The sequence below is a fragment of the Urocampus carinirostris genome, chromosome 16 (genome assembly GCF_059441175.1).
Source record: "Urocampus carinirostris isolate Australia breed hairy pipefish chromosome 16, RoL_Ucar_1.0, whole genome shotgun sequence".
Lineage (NCBI taxonomy): Eukaryota > Metazoa > Chordata > Actinopteri > Syngnathiformes > Syngnathidae > Urocampus > Urocampus carinirostris.
The window spans coordinates 1781361-1807532 of NC_142364.1; the positions used below are offsets into that span (position 1 = coordinate 1781361).

At 43.6% G+C, this 26172-nt stretch overlaps 1 protein-coding gene across 2 annotated transcripts in view; it reads right to left on the minus strand.

The window, feature by feature from the left end:
• LOC148349960 (transmembrane protein 132C) overlaps positions 1-26172 on the minus strand; it is a 173382-nt gene that overhangs the window by 36575 nt on the left and 110635 nt on the right. For both annotated transcript variants that reach the window (XM_088355378.1, XM_088355377.1), the window contains exon 5: positions 3449-3638. In XM_088355378.1, the coding sequence (XP_088211504.1) occupies positions 3449-3638 (190 nt within the window). The remainder of the gene's footprint in view (positions 1-3448; positions 3639-26172) is intronic.

Consider the following 26172-nt stretch of genomic DNA (forward strand, 5'->3'; position numbering starts at 1 on the left):
TTCAGCCCTTTGAGACTCCTTGTGATTAAGGGCCAAACAAATAAACAGGACTTGACTTGAATTGATCCATTATCTGTGATCGGATATGACTACAAACAAGGACCAGCAGAGGGCAATTTTGGTTCTTTTTATTTCATTATTTTCGCCTAAAATGTTCGGCTGTGATTTATTATCCCCAATTTTATGGTTGCAAGGTTGCGGCTGGTTATTGCTGAGAGCAGGGGCTGGCAGAACAATTTTTTATCCATTTTATTTGGGCTGCTGACTGTGCCATCGTAGCCCACCTAGAACGAACTCCACTGTTTTGGCCCTAGTCCATTTTCCTCAGTTGAGAATCGCTGGAACTGAGAGAGAATTTGTGTCACGCGTGGCGTTTTCCTTCCTTGTTTTTCTGTGCGACCGTAATCCATTATCCCCGGTTGACTATTGCTGGAACTGAGAGAGAATTTGTGTCACGCGTGGCGTTTTCCTTCCTTGTTTTTCTGTGCGACCGTAATCCATTATCCCCGGTTGACTATTGCTGGAACTGAGAGAGAATTTGTGTCACGCGTGGCGTTTTTCTTCCTTGTTTTTCTGTGCGACCGTGATCCATTATCCCCGGTCGACTATTGCTGGGGCTGAGAGAGCATTTGTGTCACGCGTGGGGTTTTTATTTTTTGTTTTTCCATGCGACCATGATCCATTAACCCCAGTCGACTATTGCTGGGGCTTAGAGACAATTTGTGTCACGCGTGGCGTTATTTGTTTTTCCATGCAACTGTTATCCATTATTCCCGGTCGACTATTGCTGGGGCTGAGAGAGCATTTGTGTCAAGCGTGGGGTTTTTCTTTTTTGTTTTTCCATGCGACCAGGATCCATTATCCCCAGTCGACTATTGCTGGGGCTGAGAGAGAATTTGTGTCACGTGTGGCGTTTTTTTTCCTTGTTTTTCTGTGTGACCGTGACCCATTATCCCCAGTCGACTATTGCTGGGGCTGAGAGAGCATTTGTGTCACGTGTGGCGTTTTTCTTCCTTGTTTTTCTGTGTGACCGTGTTCCATTATCCCCGGTCGACTATTGCTGGGGCTGAGAGAAAATCTGTGTCACGCGGGGCGTTTTTCTCCCTTGTTTTTCTGTGCGACCGTGATCCGTTATCCCCGGTCGACTATTGCTGGGACTGAGAGAGAATTTGTGTCACACGTGGCGTTTTTCTTCTTCGTTTTTCCATGCGACAGTGATCCATTATCCCCGGTCGACTTTTGGTGTGCGGGGGCTGGCGGAGCGCATGTATAAATTGGGGGTGGGGGTCTACTTTTCAAGTTATAGTCCCCATTACCCGCAATAATATGCTCCGCGGTTGCAAATAATTTCTAGATCTTCATCCCCGACAACATTTGGAGATAACATCAACTGCGGAGCCGTTTTACTGAATAAATCCGTTCCGGGATCGGGAAGGAGGCGCTGCTCTCCCTCTTTATTTATTTATCTGCTTTTTTATGGTAATTGCTTAACATAAAGGAGGGAACTGCAGAGGTTAGCACAGATAAATAAGTCGCCGCTCATAAAAGCTGTCCGGGCTCGGAGTGCTCCGCTGCGCAATACGGCTCGGCTTCCATAAATCGCCCGCCGGACGGGCCGAGCCGGAGCCCGGCCCAGAACAGGGTTCATACGGGTGCTCGAAATCCGTGTCGTTCGACGGTGTGTTTTCGAGGACGGAACGCCGCTTGAATTTCGGGTGAAACGCTTGAAATCGGCGCCGTATTTCTCAAAATGACACCGACGCTGCTCTCCGGCGACTTAACGTTGCCATTGCATTTGTTCCTACTTCGTGATGAACGGCAGATGGCGTTAGTTTGTACGCCGTTCTCCTATGAAGCGTACAGCCCCCTATGGGTTACATTCAAAAAGAGGTGGATGCTATACCAAAACAGGACACTAGATAGTTAGCTAGATATCTAGATAGATAGCTGTCTAGATGTATCGATCGATAGATCGATGTCTAGATAGATGGATATAGATTGATAGATAGATAGATGTCTAGAGATAGATAGATAAATAGATAGATGTCTAGATGTTGGGATAGATAGATGTCTAGAGAGAGAGAAAGAGAGATAGACAAGGATTCGAGAGAGAGGGAGAGAGAGAAAGAGAGAGAAGGATTTGAGAGACAGAGACGGAAGGTTGTGAGAGAGAGAGACATAAGGATTTGAGGGAGAGAGAGAGACAGAGACATGGAATCGAGAGAGAGAAAAGAATTTGAGATAGAGACAAGGATTCAAGAGAGACAGAGAGAGAGAGAGAGAGAGACAAGGATTCGAGAGAGAGAGAGAAAAAGAGAGAGAGACATAAGGATTTGAGGGAGAGAGAGAGACAGAGACATGGAATCGAGAGAGAGAAAAGAATTTGAGATAGAGACAAGGATTCGAGAGAGACAGAGAGAGAGAGAGAGAGAGAGAAAGATGCGAGAGAGAGAGAAAGAGAGAGAGAGACAGAAGGATTTGAGAGAGAGAGAAAGAAAGAGAGAGACAGAAGGATGTGAGAGAGAGAGAAAGAAAGAGAGAGACAGAAGGATGTGAGAGAGAGAGAGAGAGAGAGAGAGAAAGAGAGAGAGACAGAAGGATTTGAGAGAGAGAGAAAGAAAGAGAGACAGAAGGATGTGAGAGAGAGAGAGAGAGAGAGAGAGAGAGAGAGAGAGAGAGAGAGAGAGAGAGAGAGAGAGAGAGAGAGAGAGAGAGAGAGAGAGAGAGAGAGAGAAGGATTTGGGAGAGAGAGAGAGACATAGATTCAAGAGAGAGAAAAGAATTTGAGAGAGAGACAAGGATTCTCGAGAGAGAGAGAGAGACAAGGATTCGAGAGAGACAGAAAGAGAGAGAGACAAGGATTCGAGAGAGAGAGAGAGAGAGAGAGAGAGAGAGAGAGAGATAGTTTATTCATCCCTGTAGGGAAATTCCCACTTCCAGCAATATCCTTGTGTTGAAAAATAAAATAATAAAATAAAAGATATAGAATAGAAAAATACCCAATATAACCTTTTGCTATAGAGTATTTCAATAGTGCTACGGAAAGTACACACTGTCATAAGAAAAGGGTAATATGCAAATGTGGGCTTTTACTCCCCCGGGTGGAGTTCAAGAGCCTCATGGCATGAGGTAGAAATGAAACGTTTATAGGTGCGAGGATTACGCATCAATTCTAGACATTGATGATGGGGCTTGCCAAAAAATGAGGATAGCGTTCCACAGTGCTCAATTGAAATGGGAAGAACTTCCTGCAACTGAAAATGAAAGCGACCATTTTTTATTTATACGAAGAGAGATTTGTCTCAAAGACAAACCTGTCCTTTATTTAGGAGAAGAGTTTTCAAAATGCCACAATGGTCAATAAAATAAAATAAAATTTAAAAAACAATGCCTGTGCTTAAATTGGATGTTTTCAGAAAAATGTTTTTCAGGTGTTCCCGAAGCTTACCATGGCCAAAGGTACGATGCCGCCCAGATCTTGGGGCGCCAGTGGGATCGGGGTCTGCACCTCCCCGCTTTGAGTCCGCGCCAGCGGGTACTCCACTTGCCAGCTCACCTCTCGGCCCCCTCCGACCACCGTCAGCCCGTTCACCTCCAGGTCCACCTGCAGCACTCGACGGTAGCCCGACGCCTCCCCTCTGGAGAAGAAACACCAAAAAAGAGAAATTGCGTTCGGATTAAGATTTCTCCGAAAGAGGACGGACGGGAGCTCAAACCGTGCGGGAAAGCGGCAAGGACCGCGGAAAATAGAAAGTCAAAGCGGAAGCGGCTAGAAATAAGGTGAGGGTGGGGGCGGGATAACACGGGAATGGAAAGAGGGACAAAAATATGAGAATGGATTAAGCGGAGGGCAACAAGCAAAGATAAGGGAAGAAGTTAGCGAGACAATTGTCAAACGAGGGGAACCGAATGACACCAAAATGATTCAAAACTCCCTTATTAGAGTCATCCACTGGACTATAAGACATGTCGTGGAATAATGAAGTCAGAGCTTATCGACATCATGAGGACACGTTTGTTTGGACAGGAAATTCCAGGCTTGTTTCTCCCGAGTTTAAATCTCAGCGTAGCAATAATACTCGGCTTGGTTTGGAACGGCAAAGCAAAGGTCAATGTCAATGTCAATCTCTCTCTCTCCCTCTCACTCTCTCACTCTCTCACTCACTCTTTCTCTCTCTCTCTCCCCCACCCCTTTCCTCCCACTCTGTCTCTTTCACTCTCTGTGTCTCTCTTTTTCTCTTCCTTTGTTGCTCTTTGTCTCTTTCTCTCTCTGTATCTTTTAACCTCTTTTGCTCTAACTTCCTTTTTTTCTTTTCTCTTCTCTTTATTTCTTCCTACCATTTGCGCTTTCTTTTCTCTTTTCTCTCCTTCCGTCTTTCTATTTCTCTTTGGATTTCTTTCTAACTCTCCCTTTCTTTTACCCCTCTCACAACTTTTTATCTTTTGTTTCTCACGCTCTCTCCCTCCCTCTTTCTTTCTTTGTCCCGCCCTCTCTCCTTTTCCCTCCCTCTTTCTCTTATTTCTTTTTCTCTTTTTCTTTCTCTTTAATCTACTAGTCTGGCCCCCGACAGAATGTTTGTTCTATCGTGTGGCCCCCGAGTTCAAATGACTTTGATACCCCTGCCTTAACTTGAATAGTGAGAACAAGTGCCTTGAACTGCACTTTGGGACCACATCTCGTTTTATTTCGATTGTGTTGGTTTTATTTCCTTTTCAATTCTTTTTGGGTGTTGTGGCTTGAACGTTGGGTCCTGAAGTCAAACTGCTTGAGAACAAGTGCCTTGAACTGCACTTTGGGACCACATCTCATTTTATCTCGATTGCGATGGTTTTATTTCCTTTTTGATCCTTTTTTTTTGTGTCGCGGCTAGTGATGAGCTTAGAACGTTGGGTCCTGAAGTCAAACCGCTTGAGAACAAGTGCCTTGAACTGCACTTTGGGACCACATCTCATTTTATTTCGATTGTGTTGGTTTTATTTCCTTTTTGATCTTTTTTGGGTGTTGCGGCTTGAACATTAGGTCCTGAAGTCGAATTGCTTGAGAACAAGTGCCTTGAACTGCACTTTGGGACCACATCTCATTTTATTTCGATTGTGTTTTTTTTTTTTCCTTTTATGATCCTTTTTGTGTGACGCGGCTTGAACGTTGGGTCCTGAAGTCAAACCGCTTGAGAACAAATGCCTTGAACTGCACTTTGGGACCACATCTCATTTTATTTCGATTGTGTTGGTTTTATTTCCTTTCGATCCTTTTTTTTTTGATGTCGCGGCTTGTGATGAGCATAAAACGTTGGGTCCTGAAGTCGAACCGGTTGACAACAAATGCCTTGACCTGCACTTTGGGACCACATCTCATTTCATTTCGATTGTGTTGGTTTTATTACCTTTTGATCATTTTTGGGTGTCGCTGCATGAACGTTGGGTCCTGAAGTCGAACCGGTAGAGAACAAGTGCCTCGAACCGCACTTTCCGATCGGAAGCACAACACCCGGGTGGTCCAGACGAGTGCCCGACTCCTCCGATTATATTTTCCTTTTAGACTCTGTGGCCATTTGCACTCGTACGCATTAAGCGTGCACTTTGAAGCGTGAGTCACGCCGAGAAATGTTTCCACAATTGGACGAAGCGCGTCGGCGTGAGCGCTCTCATTAGCGCGGCGCGCTAAAGCTTTTTTCCTGTCGCTAACTTTTGCGTCAAGCTAGTTTTGTCGGGTTAGGAGCGAGCCAGAGAATGTCAAATCCAGATTGCTTTCTCCTTCTCAAATGACTCATGTGAAAGGGGAATGGCTTTCCTTCTTGGACAACTGAAAAAATAGAGTGAAAGCTCTCTCGTTATTTCTCTCTCTCTCTCTCTCTCTCTCTCTCTCCTCTATCTCTTTTTTTCCCTCTCATTCATTCTTACACACCCTGTCTCTCCATTTGTTCCTTTTTCTTTCATTTGTTCTCCACTTTCTTTCTCGTGTCGTCTCTTCTCTTTCTTTCTCACTCAGTCTTTTTTTCTTCCTCCCCTCCCTCACTCTTTTTCTCAGTTTTTCTCTCTTTCCCTCTCACACACACACACACACACACACACACACACCGTTTTCATTTTCACTCTCTTCTTTCAACTTTTCTTTTTTTCACCCTTTCTCTCCATTTTCTTCCTTGCCGTTTCTGTCTTCCTCATTCCCACTGTTTTTTTCTTTTCTCATTCTCCATCTCCCTTTTCTTCCTTTCTCCCTCTTTTTATTTCTCATACTCTTTATTCTCTCTTTATTTCCCTCTCTTTTTCTCTCTCTCTCTGCTTGTCTTTCTCTGTGCTGCTCTCTCGCACACACCCTTTTCATTTTCACTCTTTCTACTCTCTCCATTTTCTTCCTTGTTTCCTTATTCTCTCTCTCTCTCTCTCTCTCTCTCTCTCTCTCTCTCTCTCTCTCTCTCTCTCTCTCTCTCTCTCTCTCTCTCTCTCTCTCTCTCTCTCTCTCTCTCTCTCTCTCTCTCTCTCTCTCTCTCTCTCTCTGTCTGTCTGTCTGAATCTCTCTCTCTCTCTCTCGCCACACACGCACACGCACACACTGTCTCTGCTCTTTCACCGTTTTTGCTCTGTATTCCCCTTTCTTTCTCTCCCTCTCCCCCCATTTATTTTTCGCAACGCCGCCATATTGCATCGATGCTCCTTTTTCATCTCCGTTTCGACAATAACAATCACCCGAAGTATCTCTTGGAGGACCATCAACGACCCTCTTTGAAGAAACCCCGGCAACGTTTAACGCACGGTTTTATCATGAAATACCATCCTTTTTGAGCACCCTGGCCCACAGTTCCCGCTTCCCCCGCATGGGTCCGTCACCCCCTCATAAAAAAGATGGCGAGTACAGACTATGTGATGTATCGACAGTTGCACCAGAGGAGTTATACTCGAACGCAAACGATGTGTTTTTTGCGATCTCGACGTCGATGGAAGCCAATGAAGTTTTATCTCCGTGCCGACCGTTTTCTGGGCGTTTGTTGTTTTTGCCAGGACTCTGTCGGCTCCCTCTCGTTTTTGAGAGCGCGGCTTCGCGCGATTGTACGGGTCATTTGCGATCGCAGCTGTCTTCATTACTCCTAGTTCATTTTGCACAGCTGCCTCGCTCTCACACACGCCGAGATCTACACCAGTCTTCTTACCCGACTCGCCGTCGTGCTGTTGCCGTTCCCAAAGATAATAAAGCCGTCAGGACTACGAGGTTTATAGGGTTATGGTTAGGGTCGGGTTTAAAGGGTTAGCGATTGGGATTAGGACTGTCGCGTTGGGGATCAATGTCTAGTGTCAGTGTTTCAAGGGGGCTAGGATTAGGTTTAAAGGGTTATGATTAGGGTCAGGTTTAGAGGATTTGGGAGGTAGGATTAGAGCTTGTTTTGGAGGGTTAGTTATGCGGAGCTAGGGGTTAGGGTTAGCAATTGGGATTAGGGCTATAAGGATCAGAGTTTAGTGTCGGTGTTTCAAGGAGGCTAGGATTAGGTTTAAAGGGTTACGATTAGGGTCAGGTTTAAAGGATTTGGGGGGTAGGATTAAAGCTAGTTTTGGAGGGTTAGTTATGGGGAGCTAGGGGTTAGGGTTAGCAATTGGGATTAGGGCTTTAGCGTTGGTCATTGGTGTTTAGGGTAAGTGTTTCAAGGGGACTAGGATTAGGTTTCATGGGTTAGGGTCAGGTTTAGAGGATTTCGGGGGTAGGATTAGAGCTAGTTTTAGGGGGTTAGACATTGGGATTAGGGCTATAGCGTTGGGGATCAATGTTTTGTGCCAATGTTTCAAAGGTTACAGCTAGGGTCAGGTTTAGAAGATTTGGGGGGTAGGGTCAGAGTGAGTTTTAGAGGGTTGGGGTTAGGTTGAGGGTTAGGAGTGAGGGAGTTGTCATGATTACAGATTTGGATCACCTGTGCCCGGTCATCTGATTGGTTTCCTGTGCCTTTTTAAGCCTAGTCCTTTCACTCGCCTGTTGTCAGTCCGTCATCAAACCTCTGTTGTTACAAGGCAAGCCCTTTAAACCTGACTCCCGCCTGTCCCGTTTTTGCGCCCGTTTTCCCACCTGTCCGTACTAGATACCCCCGTTTGTCTCCGGCTACGACCTGTTTTTGATCCTGACCACGTTTTTGCTCTCCTCTCCCGGCGATCGACCTGTTTTTCCGTCCCTGACACCGCCATCTCCCGCTACGGAAGATCCACTTCCGTTTTAGGATCACGATCCGATTGCAAAAGCGACTTGCTCCCTGCGTCCAGCGAGCACCGGATCGCGGGCGCTGCCCTTCCTCTTTCTATTCAATATACTTGTGGTTAATGCTATGCATTTGAAACCTGATTCCCTTCTGGTCTGGTTAGTTTTAGAGCAGGGGTGTCAAACAGGCGGCTCGTGGGCTGGATCAGGCCCGCTAAGGGATTGGATCTGGCCTGCTAGACAACGCACAGAGAAGCGCAAGAGAAAAACGAGCTGCAGGTTGAAATATGTCCACTTGATATTGCCAAAGCCAGGTGCCTCTCGCAAAGACACTACAATTGCATTTATTTATTTCTCTTTCTCTCTTTCACTCTCTGTCTCTCCTTTTCTCTTTCTTTGTTTCTCTTTGTCTCTCTGTCTTTTTACCTTCTTTTGCTCCCTCTTTCTTTTTTCCTTTTCTCTCTCTTTCTTTTTTTTCTCTCTCTCTTTCTCTCTTTTTTTTCTCTCCTCTTGTTCTTTCTTTCTATTTCTCTTTGGATTTCTTTCTTTCTCTCTCTTTCTTTCCCTCTCCCTCTATTTCTCTTTTCATCTCTTTTGTTTCTCCTCTCTCTCTTCCCTGTTTTTCCTTCTTTCTCCCTTTCTCTCTATATTTGTCCCACCCCCGCTCTTTTTCTCCCTCTCTTTTTCTTTCTCTTTAATCTACTAGTCTGGCCCCCGAGAGAACGTTTAAGTTCAAATGAGTTTGACAGCCCTGGTTTAGAGGGGTAAGGTGTTGGGGTTTGTTGATAGAAAATAGAAAGAACGTAAACCCTCTCAGTTAGGTTGATGCTATCTTATATTTGGCATCTTTATGCATTGTTTTGCTTCCTTGGCCAAAGGGCACGAATTTCCCCAAACCATTGGAATCTATCATTTTTTCCCCCATTCCGAAAAATCGTTTCCATGATTGACTCCTATTTTAGCAGCGGATGAATATTAATAGCACCCTTTTCACGGCGAACCATTATCTCTGACACAAAATCAACCTGATAAGCCCGACCTCAGGCGTCTCATTGGGATCAGGTCGGACGGCCATTTTCTTTCTTCTTCGCGGCTTTCTCGTTAATCGGCGAATACGGAGACGCCGTGGCCTTAATGGGCCGGTTCAACAGTGGCTGACCTCACTTGAGGAGGATGAAATTGGATCACCGAGGAACGGAGGGCTCATTAGAACATCGTGATTCAGAAATGATCGTCTTTCCCCTGGGAAAGTGGATTCTAGTTAAGGACTTTCAGCGTATCCGCTCCGATATTTGTCTCTTCCCGCCACAGATTTCAGGTGTAGCTAGTATTTGTTATTATTTTTTCCAATCAACCACTTCACTAACCCTTACACTCTACCTCATTGGCATGAGACTACATACGTGCTAGCTACCCATCTACCTAAGCATTTATCAACCTACCTATCTACATATCAATCTACCTACCTGTCTACATATCTACCCATCTTTCTATTTACGTATCAACTTACGGACAGATCTACCGAACTGCCCATATACCTAACAACGTATCTACCCATCTATGTATCTACCTATGAACAGAACCACCTAACTACACATCTACATATCTACTCATCTACCTATCGACCTAAATACCCATCTACGTATCTACCCATAAACAGACTGACCTCACTACCTATCTACCTAACTACGCATCTGCCCATCTACTTATCTATGCATCTACCTATTAACAGAACCACCTAACTACCCATCTTTAAATGTACACATTTACCTATCGACCTAAATACCCATCTACCCAACTCTACGTATCTACCCATAAACAGACTGACCAAACGACTTGTCTACCCAACTACCCATCTACCTAACAACGTATCTACCCATCTGCCCATCTACCTATCTAAGCATGTATCTACCTATGAACAGAACCGTCTCACGACCCATCTCCATATCTACACAGCTACCTTTTGACTTAAATACCCATCTACGTATCTACCCATAAACAGACTGACCAAACTACTTTTCTGCCATTACTAGCATTTTCTCATTTACCTATCTATGTATCTACATAAGAACTGAACCACCTAACTACCCATCTCCATATCTACCCATCTACATATCAACCTAAATACCCATCTATGTATCTACCCATAAACAGACTGACCAAACTACTTTTCTACCTTACTACCCATTTACCTAACAACATATCTACCTATCTGCCCATCTATGAATCTACCCATTTACATATCTACCTATCAATCTAAATACCCATCTACGTATCTACCCATAAACAGACTGACCAAACTACTTGTCTACCTAACTACCCATCTACCAAACAATGTATCTACCCATCTGCGCATCTACCTATCTATGTATCTACCTATGAACAGAACCACCTAACTCCCCATCTCCATGTCTACACATCTACCTATCGACCTAAATACCTATCTACTTATCTACCCATAAACAGACTGACCTAACTACGTATCTACCCAACAACTCATCTACCTAACAACATATCTACCAATCCACGCATCTGCCCAACTACCTATCTATGTATCTACCTATTAACAGAACCACCTGAATACCCATTTACATATCTACTCATCAACCTATCGACCTAAATACCCATCTACCCATTTAGGAATCTACCCATAAACAGACTGACCTCACTACTTAACTACCTAACTACCCATCTACCTAATTACGCATCTCTTTATCTACGTAGCTGGCGGGTAGAGTTTGAAAGATTGGGTTCTGCTCTTTCATTCGAAACCAAAGTAGAATTGTATCTTATTCTGTTCTTAAAGAGAAAAAGAGTTTTGGGTGAAATGATGCACTTTGCGCAAAACCAGATGCTTTTCCAAAAAAGAGATCTCACTTTGCGGTCGAATTGAAAAGCGCGTCAACCGGCAAAGGAAATAGAAGGAACCAAGCAAACGGCGAACGTCCGATCCACTCGGGCGATGAACTTCCCGATCCCCGTCAATTCGGATGAACCGGCTTTTAAAGGACTTCCGATCGGATCCGCGCTGGATTTATTTCCAGTTTATTCAATTGCGAGTCGCGCGGCGGTCATTGTCAAGGAAACCGTAGACCGTCGGCTCTCGGGAGTAAACAAATCACGGGCTCCGTTCGCGGAATGGATTAGGACCACGTTCTGTGAAAGAGTGGACGGATGAGGACGGTTCACTTGGCAAGGCTGAAGACCTGGCTTGGCGCTCTTATTTGTCGTACAGTTCTTAGCCCAAGAGAAACATGTCGACACAACACGAGGACAACTACGAACAATACACGGGACTTCGTTCCAAGCATCCATTCATCTCATTATTCAAAGAAAAAACAATATCCACGGAAGAACTATCCCATAAAAGTCATTAAAGGTGCAGACGGTTAAAGTGCGATCGTATCCATCTCATCAAGACAACGATGAAGAATATGGCGGCACGCAGACGCGGCGGCTCTGAGCTCCTGTGATTTGCCTGTCATCGTTCCTGGAGGATTAAAGGGCACGCCGGTGATGATACTGAAAGGGAAGCGTACAGTAACTTTCCGTGCTGTTCAATTCGGAGATATAAATGAAGGACTTTGCTCCAGTTGTGGGTGAAACAGGTAGATATCAGGGGTGGCGAACATGTTTGACACAAAGAGACAACATTTTTAACTGTGAACGTCAAAGAGCCACACCACGCACTTGAGACCAATGTTCCCTGTCATTTTCCTTACGGGTCTGAGCGTTCACACAAAGTGGGTGAGCAACGCTTGAAATAACAGTGAGCGACGGCAATCCCAAGTGTGGCAACTAAGTCATTATCAAACATGTCCAAAACTTGACATTTTGCTTTCCGGCAATGCAAAATGATTTTTCTCTCTTGCATGAATTGACTCACTATTGCAACGAGTGTTTGTTCTTACAATTCTTTCACAAGATATCCATTTCTTTTTTTTTCCTGATATATTTTGTCGCAAAATATTAACATTTTGGGGGGCTTATTGAGTCGGTTGTAAGATACACAACTCTACTTAATCACATTTTTGAGTGGAAGTACAATGTTGGCAACAAGATTGACTCGGTATCATTGGAAATTATTTGAATGCAACACAAACTTTTTCTTCTTTTTTCAGTGTTTTTTTTCTACTTTTTTTAAAATTCCTTTAAAAAAAAATCTCATTGTGTTTATTTTTTCCAAGGTGTTACTTTTTCCTTTTGTTCTCTATTTACCTTTTTCCCTACATTTCTTTCTTTTCTTTTTTTTCTGGCTTTTTTCTAAAATTTTCCTTCTTTTTTTCTCTTCCTTTTGTTTCTTTTTTTCTCAGCGTTTCACTCCTTTTTCATTTTGGTATTTTTTTCTCTTTTGTTCTATTCCCCTCTTCCTTGAAGTCAATTTGTGCACAATTTACATCATATTTGGTCGTGTAGGGATGAAAGAAGCAAAAACAACCCGAAGAGCCGTTTAGGACCCGAAAGAGCCGGTTCCTTTTAGTGAGCCGAGCCGACGAAGCCGGTTCTCGACAAACTTTACGAACTTTACTCAACTTCGTTCTACTTCGACTCGACTTCAAAATACCGCATTTAGGACACAACGTCAGGGAAACCCGTGTATCTTGACCTTCATGCACTGTCACTTTGACTTAAGCCGCTTCTTAATGAGTCATTTTGAGCCCTGATTTTTGTGCGCTGGCTAGATTTTCTTGTGCGCTGAGAATGAAGCTTAGAGGGAACACTGCTTGAGACAGTCTTTTGACCTGGCTTTTCAAGGTGCTCCAATTTTGCTTGCGTAGTTCAGTACCTTCGGGGAATTCCGTGTCAATATTAGCATGGGCTGTGCTAAAATGACGCTGAAGATTTGAAGTCTTGGGATATCGTAGTGAGTGATTTGCCATTGCGTTCAACAAAAAAAGTAAACATCTTCCCATTCTTCCCGAAATGCCCTGCATTCATCCTCATATTTTCGTTTCGCTTTGCATTTTGACCATGAGGGGAACAGTCTGCACGCTCATGAAATGTTGACTTCATTTCCCGGCATTAGACGTAACCTACGCACAGGGTTGGGTAGGGTTACTTGAACTGGATTACTTTCAATTACTTTTGGATTACTCCAATACCAAATATAGTAATAAAAGACAAAAGAAACTAAATAGTAATAAAATGACTACATTTTGTGTGGCTGGCAACTGGTTCAGGGTGTCCCCTGCCCACTGCCCGAAGATAGCTGGGATGGGCTCCCGCACCCCCGCGACCCTACTGAGGATAAGCAGTGCAGATAATGGATGGATGGATGGATGGATGGATGACTACATTTTGTGCAGGCTTGGGGAGTAACGGAATACATGGGAACGGCAATGAAAATGACAAAATGATGTTGGATTTATTTTCATTTTGTTTCTGTCGCATTTGATGTTAGTTTTGCCGGAGATCAAAGCCAGGGGAGAAAGCTTACCGCGTGTTGTGAGTCATCATTTAATTCCTATTTACTTTCTTTTGTCTTTTCTTAGCATATTTAATATTGGAGTCATCCAAAAGTCATTGAAAGTAATTTAGTTAAAGTAACCCTACCCAACCCTGCCTACGTAGATGATTGGCAGTCAGTTATGCATCCGGAGCAGCATAAAAACAACAAATCTGCCAAATTAATTTCAAAATATTATTTGTTATTCACTCTGATGGATTCAAGTGTCTTTTAAGAGGGAAAAAAAGCAAACATGAAACGAGGCAAAGAGCCACAGTATCTAGGAAATCTGAAGAGGCCAAGAGCCGCATCTGCTCTAGAACCGCGTGTTCGCCACCCCTGGTATATATCCTCACAGCCAAAAATGAAACGATCATCGGAATATTCCTTTGCCGTTTCTGTGGTCTCGCTTTCCTTCTTTCCTAATACTTCCTACCGCCTTGTTTTCTGTCTTTATTCCTGCCCTATTTGCACAATCTCCCTCTCAAACGGTGCGTGAAATCTAGGAATCGGCACCCGTACGACACCGATGCGGCTCCGCGGAATCGACTTTTCACCGTCGAGCGCTAGCGGACGATCCCCGCTCCATAGCAACAAGCTGGTGTTGAAATTTCCTACAGTTGGAAATATTCCAGTCTACGTAAAAGGACAAAAGGTCTAAGGGTTGGGTAAGGTTGTCTTAAAATGAGAGTATTCTCATTAGAACACGGGTTCTCAAGTGGTCTGACTTCAAGAACCACAATACGACCCAAATGATAAGCTACGACCCATATCAAGAAAAAGAGAACTTCAATGGCCGACGCCGGACACCCTTTTTGTATTTCGCAATTGTTTCCTTCGTAGAATCGATCGTCGTCACTGCTTCCCATGTTTCCTCCGCTTTCTCACAACATTTCTCAGCAGAAAAAGGAAATAAAACCAACACAATCCCAATAAATGAGATGTGGTCCCGCGCCACTTGACCCAAATGGAAGAAGAGATCAGACAGGGCACCGGTGGTGGAACGCAGGCTGTAGTTTGCCCACTCCTGCTCTAGTGTCAGACAAAACCACCTGGGTTGAGGGGCATCACTTCCTGTGGTGTGTCTCGTGCAAGCACAGGCCGTTTTTGGGCGGTAGGGGTTAGCTCCCCCACATGAAATGGATAGTAATGGTTTCCACAGCCTCCCGATTGAACTCACACAGCACCTTCATCATCTGGCGAGAGTTGTTTTTCAGACTTGTACTACATGGTGCTTTTTCAGATTGGCTGGACCTCGTGATACTCGTGATACTCCTTAATCGATGGGGAAAAACGACGACGTCGTTGTCGTCTACTACCGGTGATCGAGACGATCCGAACGAGAGCCTGAAAAAATTCTGTGTGAAAAATATACGGCGTACACAATTTGAATGGGTCAAAAATACAGGGAATAAGGTCTGTTAGATAGATAGATATATGTCTATATAGATAGATGGATAGAGATAGATGTTTAGATAGATAGATAGAAATAGATGTCTAGATAGATAGATGTTTAGACAGACAGACAGATAGATGTCTAGATAGATAAATAAATAAAGAGAGAGATAGATGTCTAGATAGATAAATAGAGAGAGAGAGAGAGAGAGAGAGAGAGAGAGATGTCTAGATAGATAGATGTTTAGACAGACAGACAGATAGATGTCTAGATAGAAAGAGAGAGATAGAGATAGAGAGAGAGAGATGTCTAGATAGATAAATAGAGAGAGAGATAGATGTCTAGATAGATAAATAGATAGAGAGAGAGAGAGAGAGAGAGATAGATGTCTAGATAGATAGATGTTTAGACAGACAGACAGATAGATGTCTAGATAGAAAGAGAGAGATAGAGATAGAGAGAGAGATGTCTAGATAGATAAATAGAGAGAGAGATAGATGTCTAGATAGATAAATAGATAGAGAGATAGATGTCTAGATAGATAAATAGATAGAGAGAGAGAGATAGAGATAGATGTCTAGATAGATAGATGTCTAGACAGACAGACAGATAGATGTCTAGATAGATAGATAGATGTCTAGATCGATAGATATCTAGATAGATAGAAAGATAGATGTCTATATAGATAGATGGAGAGAGATAGATGTCTAGATAGATATAGATAGATGTCTAGATAGATATAGATGGATGTCTATATGGAGAGATAGATAGCTACTTTCTTCATCCCCGTAGGGAATTCCCACTTCTAGCAGTATCCTCGTGTTGAAAAATAAAATAATAAAATAAAGATATAGAATACAAAAATACCCAATATAACGTTTTGCTATAGAGTATTTCAATAGTGCTACGCAAAATACACACTGTCATAAGAATAGGGTAATATGCAAATGTGGGGGTGGGGTTTCATGTGGGCTTTTTACTCTCCCGGGTGGAGTTCAAGAGCCTCATGACACGAGGAAGAAATGATCTGTGGAACAAGACTGTTAATATGTATTGATATTATATTTAAACTACACATATGATGTTTCTATGAATAAAGGTGTTTTAATGTTGAAGTCATTGGCTATGGAACTGTGGTCTGCGATGCCGGGGCTCCGTTTACGCCCAGATGAAGTGGATCAGAAGATCTTAGTCTTTGGTTCCGGGGGCAAAACGACTCCCTTATCAAAGGAAGCCAGACTGCCAGACTGTCTGGCCAATCTCCACTCGGTCCGTAGGCAAGAACCCGCGAGCGCTTTGGCTTTGCCTCGCGATAGAGGAAAAGATTCTCCGGGCCGCAAAATCAAAAACATGAAAAGAAGTAACCCGGCCACTTCTAGAATAAACATGAGCCGATCCGATTTTCAAATCTTTTTGGCCGCAATCCGTTATCCTCGGTCGACTATCGCCGAGAGCAGGGACCGAGAGAGGAAATGGGTCACGCGCCCTCCTTTCTGCCTAAAATGAACAGCAACGTTACCACCTCGATCCATTATTCCTACTAGTGCTGAGAAAAGACACCCAGAGCAAACGTGTCATGTGAAATGATTGATACATAATACTGCAAGGAAGAGTGACTGAGATTGCATACTTAGACATTTTTCCCATATTTTATAGATAGTTAGATATATTTCTGGATTGATAGATGTCTAGATAGATGGATGTCTCGATAGATGTCTAGGTAGAAAGATGTCTAGAAAGATGTCTAGATAGATGTATGTCTAGATAGATGTATGTCTCAAAAGATGTCTAGATAGATGTCTAGGTAGATAGATGTGTAGAAAGATGTCTAGATGTCTAGATAGATAGATGTCTAGATAGATGGATGTCTAGAAACATGTCTTGATAGATAGATGTCTAGATAGATGTATGTCTCGATAGATGTATGTCTAGATAGATGTATGTCTCGATAGATGTCTAGATAGATGTCTAGGTAGATAGATGTCTAGAAAGATGTCTAGATAGATGTCTAGGTAGATAGATGTCTAGATAGATGGATGTCTCGATAGGTGTCTCGATAGATGTCTAGATAGATAGATGTCTAGAAAGATGTCTAGATGTCTAGATAGATGTATGTCTCAATAGATGTCTAGATAGATGTCTAGGTAGATAGATGTCTCGATAGATGTATGTCTCGATAGATGTATGTCTAGATAGATGTCTAGATAGATGGATGTCTCGATAGGTGTCTCGATAGATGTCTAGATAGATAGATGTCTAGAAAGATGTCTAGATGTCTAGATAGATGTATGTCTCGATAGATGACTAGATAGATGTCTAGGTAGATAGATGTCTCGATAGATGTATGTCTCGATAGATGTATGTCTCGATAGATGTATGTCTAGATAGATGTCTAGATAGATAGATGTATGTCTAGATAGATGTATGTCTTGATAGATGCCTAGATAGATGTATGTCTAGATAGATGTCTAGGTAGATAGATGTCTAGATAGATGGATGTCTAGATAGATGGATGTCTCGATAGATGTCTAGATAGATAGAGAGATGCCTAGATAGATGTATGTCTAGATAGATGTCTCGATAGATAGATGTCTAGAAAGAGGTCTAGATAGATGTATGTCTAGATAGATGTCTAGATAGATAGATGTCTAGAAAGAGGTCTAGATATATAGATGCCTAGAAAGAGGTCTAGATAGATAGATGCCTAGATAGATGGATGTCTAGATAGATGTCTAGATAGATGGATGTCTAGAAAGAGGTCTAGATAGATGCCTAGATAGATGTATGTCTATATAGATGTATGTCTAGATAGATAGATGTCTAGAAAGAGGTCTAGTTGATGTCTAGCTGTCTAGATAGATAGATATATAGATGTCTAGATAGATGGATAGATACTTTTTATCCAGGAAATAAACATTTTTCAACTGGTCTTGCCCATTTCGGCTCTGGTCTAGATGGTATCGGTCACTGGTAGCAGATGATACTATATTGTTGCAGTATTCTCCATAATCGGTCTTGCTCTGAGTAAATAGGTGCCGCCTTGTGTTTTTAGGGTTATCGCGTAATAGGGAGGATTGCAATCGTTAATAAGGGGAGGAATTGACACGTTTGAGATTATCTGTAAGCACTCTGTACACCTAAAATTAAAGTTACTGCAACTTTAAATAAGTTCACACAAAAACGTTTGACAGTCATTTTTTTGGGCTGTAGGAGTTTGCATGCGCAAACTGGAAGGCTGATGGTGTTGAGCGATCCCTCGCGGGAACCTCTGGGAATGCTCGTGACCAGGATTTTCCGCCGTGTGCGAATTAACGTTTGTGACGTGACATCATCTTCCCCGGCAGAAATAGAATCATGACGAACAGTAAGAACACCCTAGCAGACAGCGCTTGAATGAGCATTTGAGTTGAGACCGATATCAAAAAGCACAAAAGAAGAATAGAACCACCATTTTTACCTTGGTGATTTATCGATGTGCCGCGGGGCAAGGTTCTAAGCCTGATTTGGATTTTTAATTTATGCCTGTTGATGAAGACAGAAGAAGGCAACGGAGATTTGAAATCAATCCGAGGGTCTGGTAGCCCTCAAAGTACTCCGGGATTTACAGCGGGCGTTTTATACATGTTTGATGGATTTCTGAGCCATTTTATATCAAAGACACTCAAAATAGTAAGTGAGCTAGTGCTAACTCGCTACGTGAGTGTCATTTTGAATCATTTCACGGCAGGAGGGCATTTTCCGGCAAAACACCGCTAGGAACTGGTAAGCAACCGGACTATTATTAGCTTTTAGATGGGCTTCGGTGTCTGGGGCCATACTCCATTTACAATCTAGTGGTACAGATGGTGTGGACTGAAGTTGGGCAGAATGAACCATTAATGAATAGATAGATAGATAGATAGATAGATACTTGATTCATCCCTGTTGGGATATTCACAACAGTATCCTTTTGTTGTTTATTAACAGATGAGCAGGATGGCCAAAGGGTGCTGTGTTGTCGTTTAGCCACAGCGGAGTGGATGACGTCACACGTTAGGCCAAAAGTTCGACGTTCCTGCAGCAGATGGAAATCTTTGTGCCCAGGGTTACACCACATCATGTTCATGTAGACAGCCATTCCGCCTCCTCTCCGCTTCCCACAGACTTTTGTGTCTCTATCTGCCCTAACAGTGCTAAAGCCGGGTAGCTCCACGTTAGCGTCCGGGATGCCAGATGTTTCCGTAAAACACAGCAAACGGCACTCCCTGTACGCTTTGATGTTTTTCACCAGCACAGCCAGTTCCTCGGTCTTATTTGGCACCATGATTACAGACAGTACCAAAGGCTTATCACGCTGCTAGCCACTTAGCCTTAGCTCCGGCTCTGCATCCACGATAGGGCCCCCTCGCCACGCCGGCACGAGAATTCTTCAGGCCAAGGAGTCGATTCCTCGAATAAACGCATTTTTGTGCGTTAAAACCCATCACCACAGGATAGAAAGTCATCCAAAGCCTAGTTGTCAAACGGGAAAAAAAAACACCGATAGATAGAAGCAGACAATGAAAACAATGAATCACAAAAAGAGCGGAATAACACGGAGCTGCTGGAAAGGCTGCTGCTCGCGGCGGCGCCTATGATGAACACCGGTGTCAGCCGGAAGACTGTTTGGGTTGATAACTAGCCCTGCTAATGCTAACCCGACTGAGTTTCTCAAAATCATGGGTGTCAAACAGGCGGCCCGCAGGCCAAATCAGGCCCGCTAAGGGATTGACTATGGCCCACGAGACAACGCTCAGAGAAGCGCAAGAGAAAAACGAGCCGCGGGTTTTCCATATATCCACTTGATGTTGCCAAAGCCAGATGCCTTGAACAAACACTGTACTTGGATTTCTCTCTCATTCTGTCTCTCTTCCTTCCTTTTTCTCTCACTCTCTATCTCTCTTTCACACACTCTCTCTCTTTTTTTGTCTTTCTTTGTTCCTCTTTCTCTCTGTGTCTTTTTACCTTCTTTTGCTCTCTTCCTTTTTCATTTTTCTCGCTTTTCTCTCTCTCTCCGTCTCACTTGCTTTCTCCTTCTCCCTTTCTCCTTCTCTCTTTGTATTTCTCTTTGGATTTCGTACTTTCTCTCTTTTTCCCCCTTCTCTATTTCTCGTTTCATCTCTTTTGTTTCTCTCTCCCTCTTACTCTCTCTCTTTCTCTTTTTCTTTCTGTCGAATCTACTAGTCCGGCCCCCGACAGAATGTTTGTTCTATGGTGTGGCCCCCGACTTCAAATGAGTTTGACACCCCTGCTCTAAATCGTGCTTTTTGTGATTTCCTTTTTTTTCATCGCCCGTGCTGTCGAATAGTCCGGCTTTTGTTGTGGTCTACCCATTACTGGCCTCACCTACGGGGAGTGCTGTTCAATACCGTCGGTCGCGGTGTCGTGGCGTGCGCGCGAAGGGTTCATCAAGAGGTAGCGCTGTAGAAAGCCTTTCGTCAACACGGGATCGGCGGGTCTCGCCGAAGTCGATACGGGGCTCGGAAAGACGAGGGAAAACAAACAAGACGGGCGTCAAAGACGACAAGAGAAACGGATTTCCTGACTTTGCGCTCCGGCCTTAATTGGGAGGCGGTCGACGTCTGACACGGTACGTGCGCGCCCATGAAATGCCGGTCCATAATGCGACAGGAAACGCTGAAAATATTCGTTTTGTTGTACATGTTTATTAGTAGAAAAGGTTTTTGAAAATTTTGCGAGTTTTTGTAGAGAATGCCTACGTGGATCGTTGCAGAAATGCTACAACAAATGGCAAGCAGCCAAAATAGGGCTTACAGGCTAAACCAGCCATGACGGCCGGCTCCTAGAAAAGGCTAACCTGTACAGATTGGCAGAAACACAAAAGACTGATTTACCAAAAGCATGCAGTAAGATGCCAGGATAACCGGGAGCGATTTTCCTTCAAAACAAAATCAAAGCACGTGAACCAGGCCGACTGAAGCTCTAGAAAACCACAGTTTTGAACGCATCGGCAAAATTGATAACATGGATGATTGCTTTGGAAAGGATTATGTAACGGGTATTTAATACAAAGCATTATAAGAAACATAAATATATATATATATATATATATATATATATATGTGGAATACATATACTCCCTTTGCCTGCAGCAGCTTTCATGAAATGAGTCTGCCTGAAAGGGTAATTGCTTGCTCTTCCTTATCTTTGCTTTCTTTGCTTTTTTTTTTTTTCAAAAATCAAATGGAAGCTCACAACTTCACTTTCAAGGACACGCGGGAAAACAAAAACGTTTTTGACCCCCGCAAAAACAAAAAAAGAAACGTTTTTTCGGATGAAAGTCGTGTTTTAAAGGCGTCTTCTCCATCGTTGCGTTTGTTTTTCTTGAGATGGATTTATTATTTCGTGAAAAAAAGATAACCCGTTTTTTTCAACGCTGTAGGTTTTATTTCCAAAAGAGTCAATGAACCTCTAAAGCTTTTCTAGTCTTTCACTTTAACGGCAAAAAGACATCACTCATTTTTATCAAGTTGTCACGATTACCGACGTGACTCAGCCGTGCCCGCTCCTTTGGCGCCAACTGCCGCAGACTCTGATTGGCTCCCCGTCACTATTCAGACCAACGTCTATCTGTCACCTGTTGTCAGTCCGTCTGCAAACGTCCGTGTATACAAGGCAAGCCTTTTTCGACCCTGACCCTCGCCTGTCCCGTTTTTGCTCCCGTCTGTCTCCGGCTACGACCCGTTTGGATCCTGACCACGTCTGCTCTTCCGTCCCGGCTTACGACCCCTTTTTGTTCCCGGCAACGTCTACTCTCCCGTTTCGGCTCACGACTCGTTTCCGACCTTGACCGCATCTTGCTCTCCCGGTCCTGACTACCGACCAGTTTTCAGCCCCTGACACCGCCATCGCTCGCGACGGAAGATCCACTTCCGTGTTCGGACCCCGGTCCAAACCCGAGAGCGACTTGCTTCCCGCGTCCAGCAAACACCGGATCGTGGGCGCAGCCCTTCCTCTCTTTCGGAAAACACGTGGTAAACGTCACGCAATTGGGTCCTGTTTCCGGTCAGGTCCTGACACCGGGTCTTGGCGATGCGAGTGCCAAATCCTGACCACTAGACCGCCAGCATGTAAATGTCACGCAAGTGGGTCCTGTTTCCGTCCTGGTCCTGACACAAGTGATATTATCTCGACGCATTAGTCGCTAGAATATATCAAATAAAATATTCACTCATTGCATTTTTTTTCCAACCTAAAAACAAGTTTTTTAAATGGTCTGCATTTCTATAGCGCTTTTCAAGTCAATGAAGAGCTCCCAAAGCGCTTTACAATGTGCTTCACACTTACCCATTCACACACACACTCACACACCAATAGGAAGTCAGCCTTGCAAGGCGCCGACCTGCTTATTGGGGGCATTAGGGGTTCAGTGTCTTGCTCAAGGACACTTCCACATATATCACAAAGGAGCCGGGAATCGAACCTGCGACCTCTTGATCCCAAGACGAGCGCTCTACCTCCTGAGCTAATGCCGGCCTAACTTGACTGATTGACTGATTGATAGCTCCAAGTTGTGATCTTGGGCTGTTTCTATCGATGATCGGGAACCTTTTGTATCTATGGGCTGCTGTAAACTGTCATGAATTCTGCCATTCTGCATGTTCATCATCAATACATGACACTTGTTTACAAAGAGGGAAAGGTCTCCAGGGCTATTCACGGAGTGTAATGCAAAAGACAAAAAAGAAAGGATTGAATGTAGAAAAAGCAGAAAAAAAGAGCCAAATTTGGACTTATTTGATTGACGTCGATTGCTACGAAGCAGAATGATTTTGGTTTTACTTATTTTTAGTTATCATTTTTGACGTGTTTTTTAGAGGATCTGTATCCCGACGGGTAAAGATAGAATCGTAACGAGTTATTGTTTTGCATTTTTAGCATTTATTTCTAACACTGAAGAATTCCTATTTTGGATTTGTAATTTTGGATGCAACCAATAGGTGGCAGTGACGTGTCACATGACTCTGCTGTCATGGCAACATCATTTTCACCCACTTCTAAAAAAAAAAAATCTTCATCTATTGCGCAGTCTATCGAGTCAGACTGCCAAGAAACATGGTCATCGCAACAATTTCAAGCACTTCAGCCAAAATCCAAGCGTTTAAAAACACAACAATTCAAGAATCTTCAAGGATTTCAAGCACTTGTTGGAACCCTGTTAAAAAAAAAACTCAAAGTTTGGATTAAAAACGAGCTTTCACAGTCGTAAAATAGAATATTTGTGCAATCTGTAATTATCGCTGACCACAAAAAGCAAAAGATGCAACCGGAATCAAACCCGGGTCGCGGCGTTGCGAGCGCCGAAAGCTAACCGCTAGCTCACCTGTGATAGAGATGATTTTCCAATGGATCGGATCTCGTGATCGTATTATTTTCGTTCACGGTACCAGAGAAGAAGAAATAAAGAAAACAGAAAGTTGTTCTGAAAGATAGAACTCCAGGGTTCGTACACCTTTTTCACCACCAAACTCAAGTCCTTTTTAAGCACTTTCAAGTCCATTTTTCCAATTCCTCCATCTTTGTCCTTTCATCCGTCCTATTTGTTGCAACGCGTAGCGGGGCGATAACGCTTCAAGTGGCAATGCCGTACAAACTCATGCCAACTGCCACGGGGGAAGAAATGCAATGGCAGAGCCGAGCCACCAGAGAGCGGTGTCATTTTTTGCTAAGAGACGTGGCGACACTTTCAAGCAACTACAAGCACTTCGCCCAAATATTGAAAGTACTTTTCAATCGTTGAAAAGACAACCTTTAAATTCAAGCATTTTTAAGGATTTCAAGCACCCTTACGAAACTCTGTCCATAACGCACTAGATATAATGACTGTAAATGGACAATAGAAAGACTCAAAAATGTCAAATTTGCAGTTCATGTTCCGTTCCAGTCCCTACTTCATGATAATCCTGAAAATTAGAGTGAGAGAGAGAGAGGGAGAGAGCGTGAGAAACAAAAGATAAAAAGTCGTGAGAGAGGGGGAAAATAAAGGGAGAGAAAGAAAGAAATCCAAAGAGAAATAGAAAGACAGAAGGAGAGAAAAGAGAGCGCGAAGGGTAGGAAGAGAAAGAAAAGGAAAAAAGGAAGTTAGAGCAAAAGTGGTTAAAAAGACAGAGAAAGAGAAAAAGAGAGACACAGAGAGTGAAAGAGAGAGAGAGAGAGAGAGAGACAGAGAGAAAGACAGAGAAAGACAGAGAGATGGAGACAGAGAGAGAGAGAGACGGAGAGAAAGACGGAGAGAGAGAGAGAGAGAGAGAGAGAGAGAGAGAGAGAGAGAGAGAGACAGGGACAGAGAGACAGACAGACAGACAGACAGAGACTTTAGTTTTTCATTTTAATCTGTCATTATATTCTAGATCTTGGCAGATATGGAAATTTTGGATTGTTCTGAAAAAAAGGGTCCGAGAGTAATCACTCATGACATGATTCCTGTCTCTTTCATGGACAAAATAACAAAAAACATCAATCTGTCACGGACCAGGAACGGAGACGGGACCCAATTGCGTTCGTTTTACGACACGACAAAGAACAGGTCGATGGCCGGGACGGAGGAGCAAAACGGGTTCAGAAAAAGGTCAGCGACGGGAATCGGACGGAACAACAGGGCAGGAAAGAGTCCGGAGTCACAAAAGCTTGCCTAGCGTGTCGCGTCGGTTCACAAACGATCCGACGAGTGTTGTCAGGAAGGCGGGGATTTAAAAAGAGTCAGGATTCATATCGGCAGCCGGCGAGCGTGGCGACGACACAGCCGGGGCGTGCCCATCTCCTCCTCGGAGCTCGGAGGAAGAGACCGGCCCTTGCGCTCCCTAATGCTAGCGATACCAGGATGAAGGCCTCTCGGGGATTTGACTAAGACGCAAAATCAATAAAGGGGAAGAAGTGGCGTTTATCCACTCATTGATCCTCTTCTAGGATCTCCTAATCCCTTTCGTCAGCGGGACGGTTTGGGGGTTTTCCAGGCTTTTGGGACACACTAGAAAAGAGGGGCATTTTCTCTCTCTTTGGACAATACCACAAAGACACAGCAGGGGGCCTCATACTCAATTGACATGGGACTGCTCTCTCTCCCTCACTCTCTCTATTATATATATGTACATTTTTTTAAAGGATTTTATACGATTGACTACAAGTTACATATATTCAGTTTAATGTCATAAAGATATTCACTGACTGTGTTTTAGTTCAATGTACAATAAAAGGTCAGGGCAGGCTGTGTGAAATGATGTTTTGTCTAGGACATTTCTGATAACAGGAGGCCTGGGTGTGCTGACGCAGGACGACCAGAGATTGTTGGGCACAAAACAACTGCCTTGGCACGGCCATGGGAGGAGCCGACACGCCAGCATGCGGGGAGAAGATAACCAATCAGAGAAAGCTTAAGTTAGCTGCAGATGACACATAGCCAATAGGGGAATAGTAGGATGTCTTGGCTTTGTTTGTTGAAATGTATCAATGATCCCGGGCAACCCGGATAGGGGCCCGTCTCCAGGTTACTCTTAGAGCTGCTGTTAGGAATAATAAAAATCCGCCCCGTGTGGTCCTTCCTGGTTATTTTCTCTCAAAAAACGAGCGCGCATCATTGTTGGATGAATGTAAGTCGTGTAGGGTTAATGGAGTCAAATTTGGTAAACGGTACATTTTGATTTCAATCTCAACAATATATGTATAAATATATGTACGTTATAAATATATTTCTTTCTCTATGTCTTTATGTCTGTCTTTTTCATTTTTTCATTATAATGTTTCGTGGAACAGGACTGAGAAAACATGGCGTCGACACAAATTCAAAGAAGTCCGTCACTAAAAGCCAAGGCTTACTGGAAAGATATCCTGCGGTCGGACGAGACAAATATGAATCGATTTGGCTCAGATGGTGTAAAGCGTGCGTGGCGGCCACCGGGCGAGGAGTACAAACATGTTTGTGTCGAGCATGGTGTTGCGAATGTCATGGTTTGGGGCTGCATGAGTGCAACTGGAATTGGGGAGTTGCATTTTATGAAGGGAAACACTGTACTGTGAAAAACGGGAGCTGGGAAGAACATTTTGTGAGGCACTGTTGAAATTCAAGTGGTTCTGCAAAATCTAATGGTCACACAAAATGTTGAACTTCAGGAACTTGTC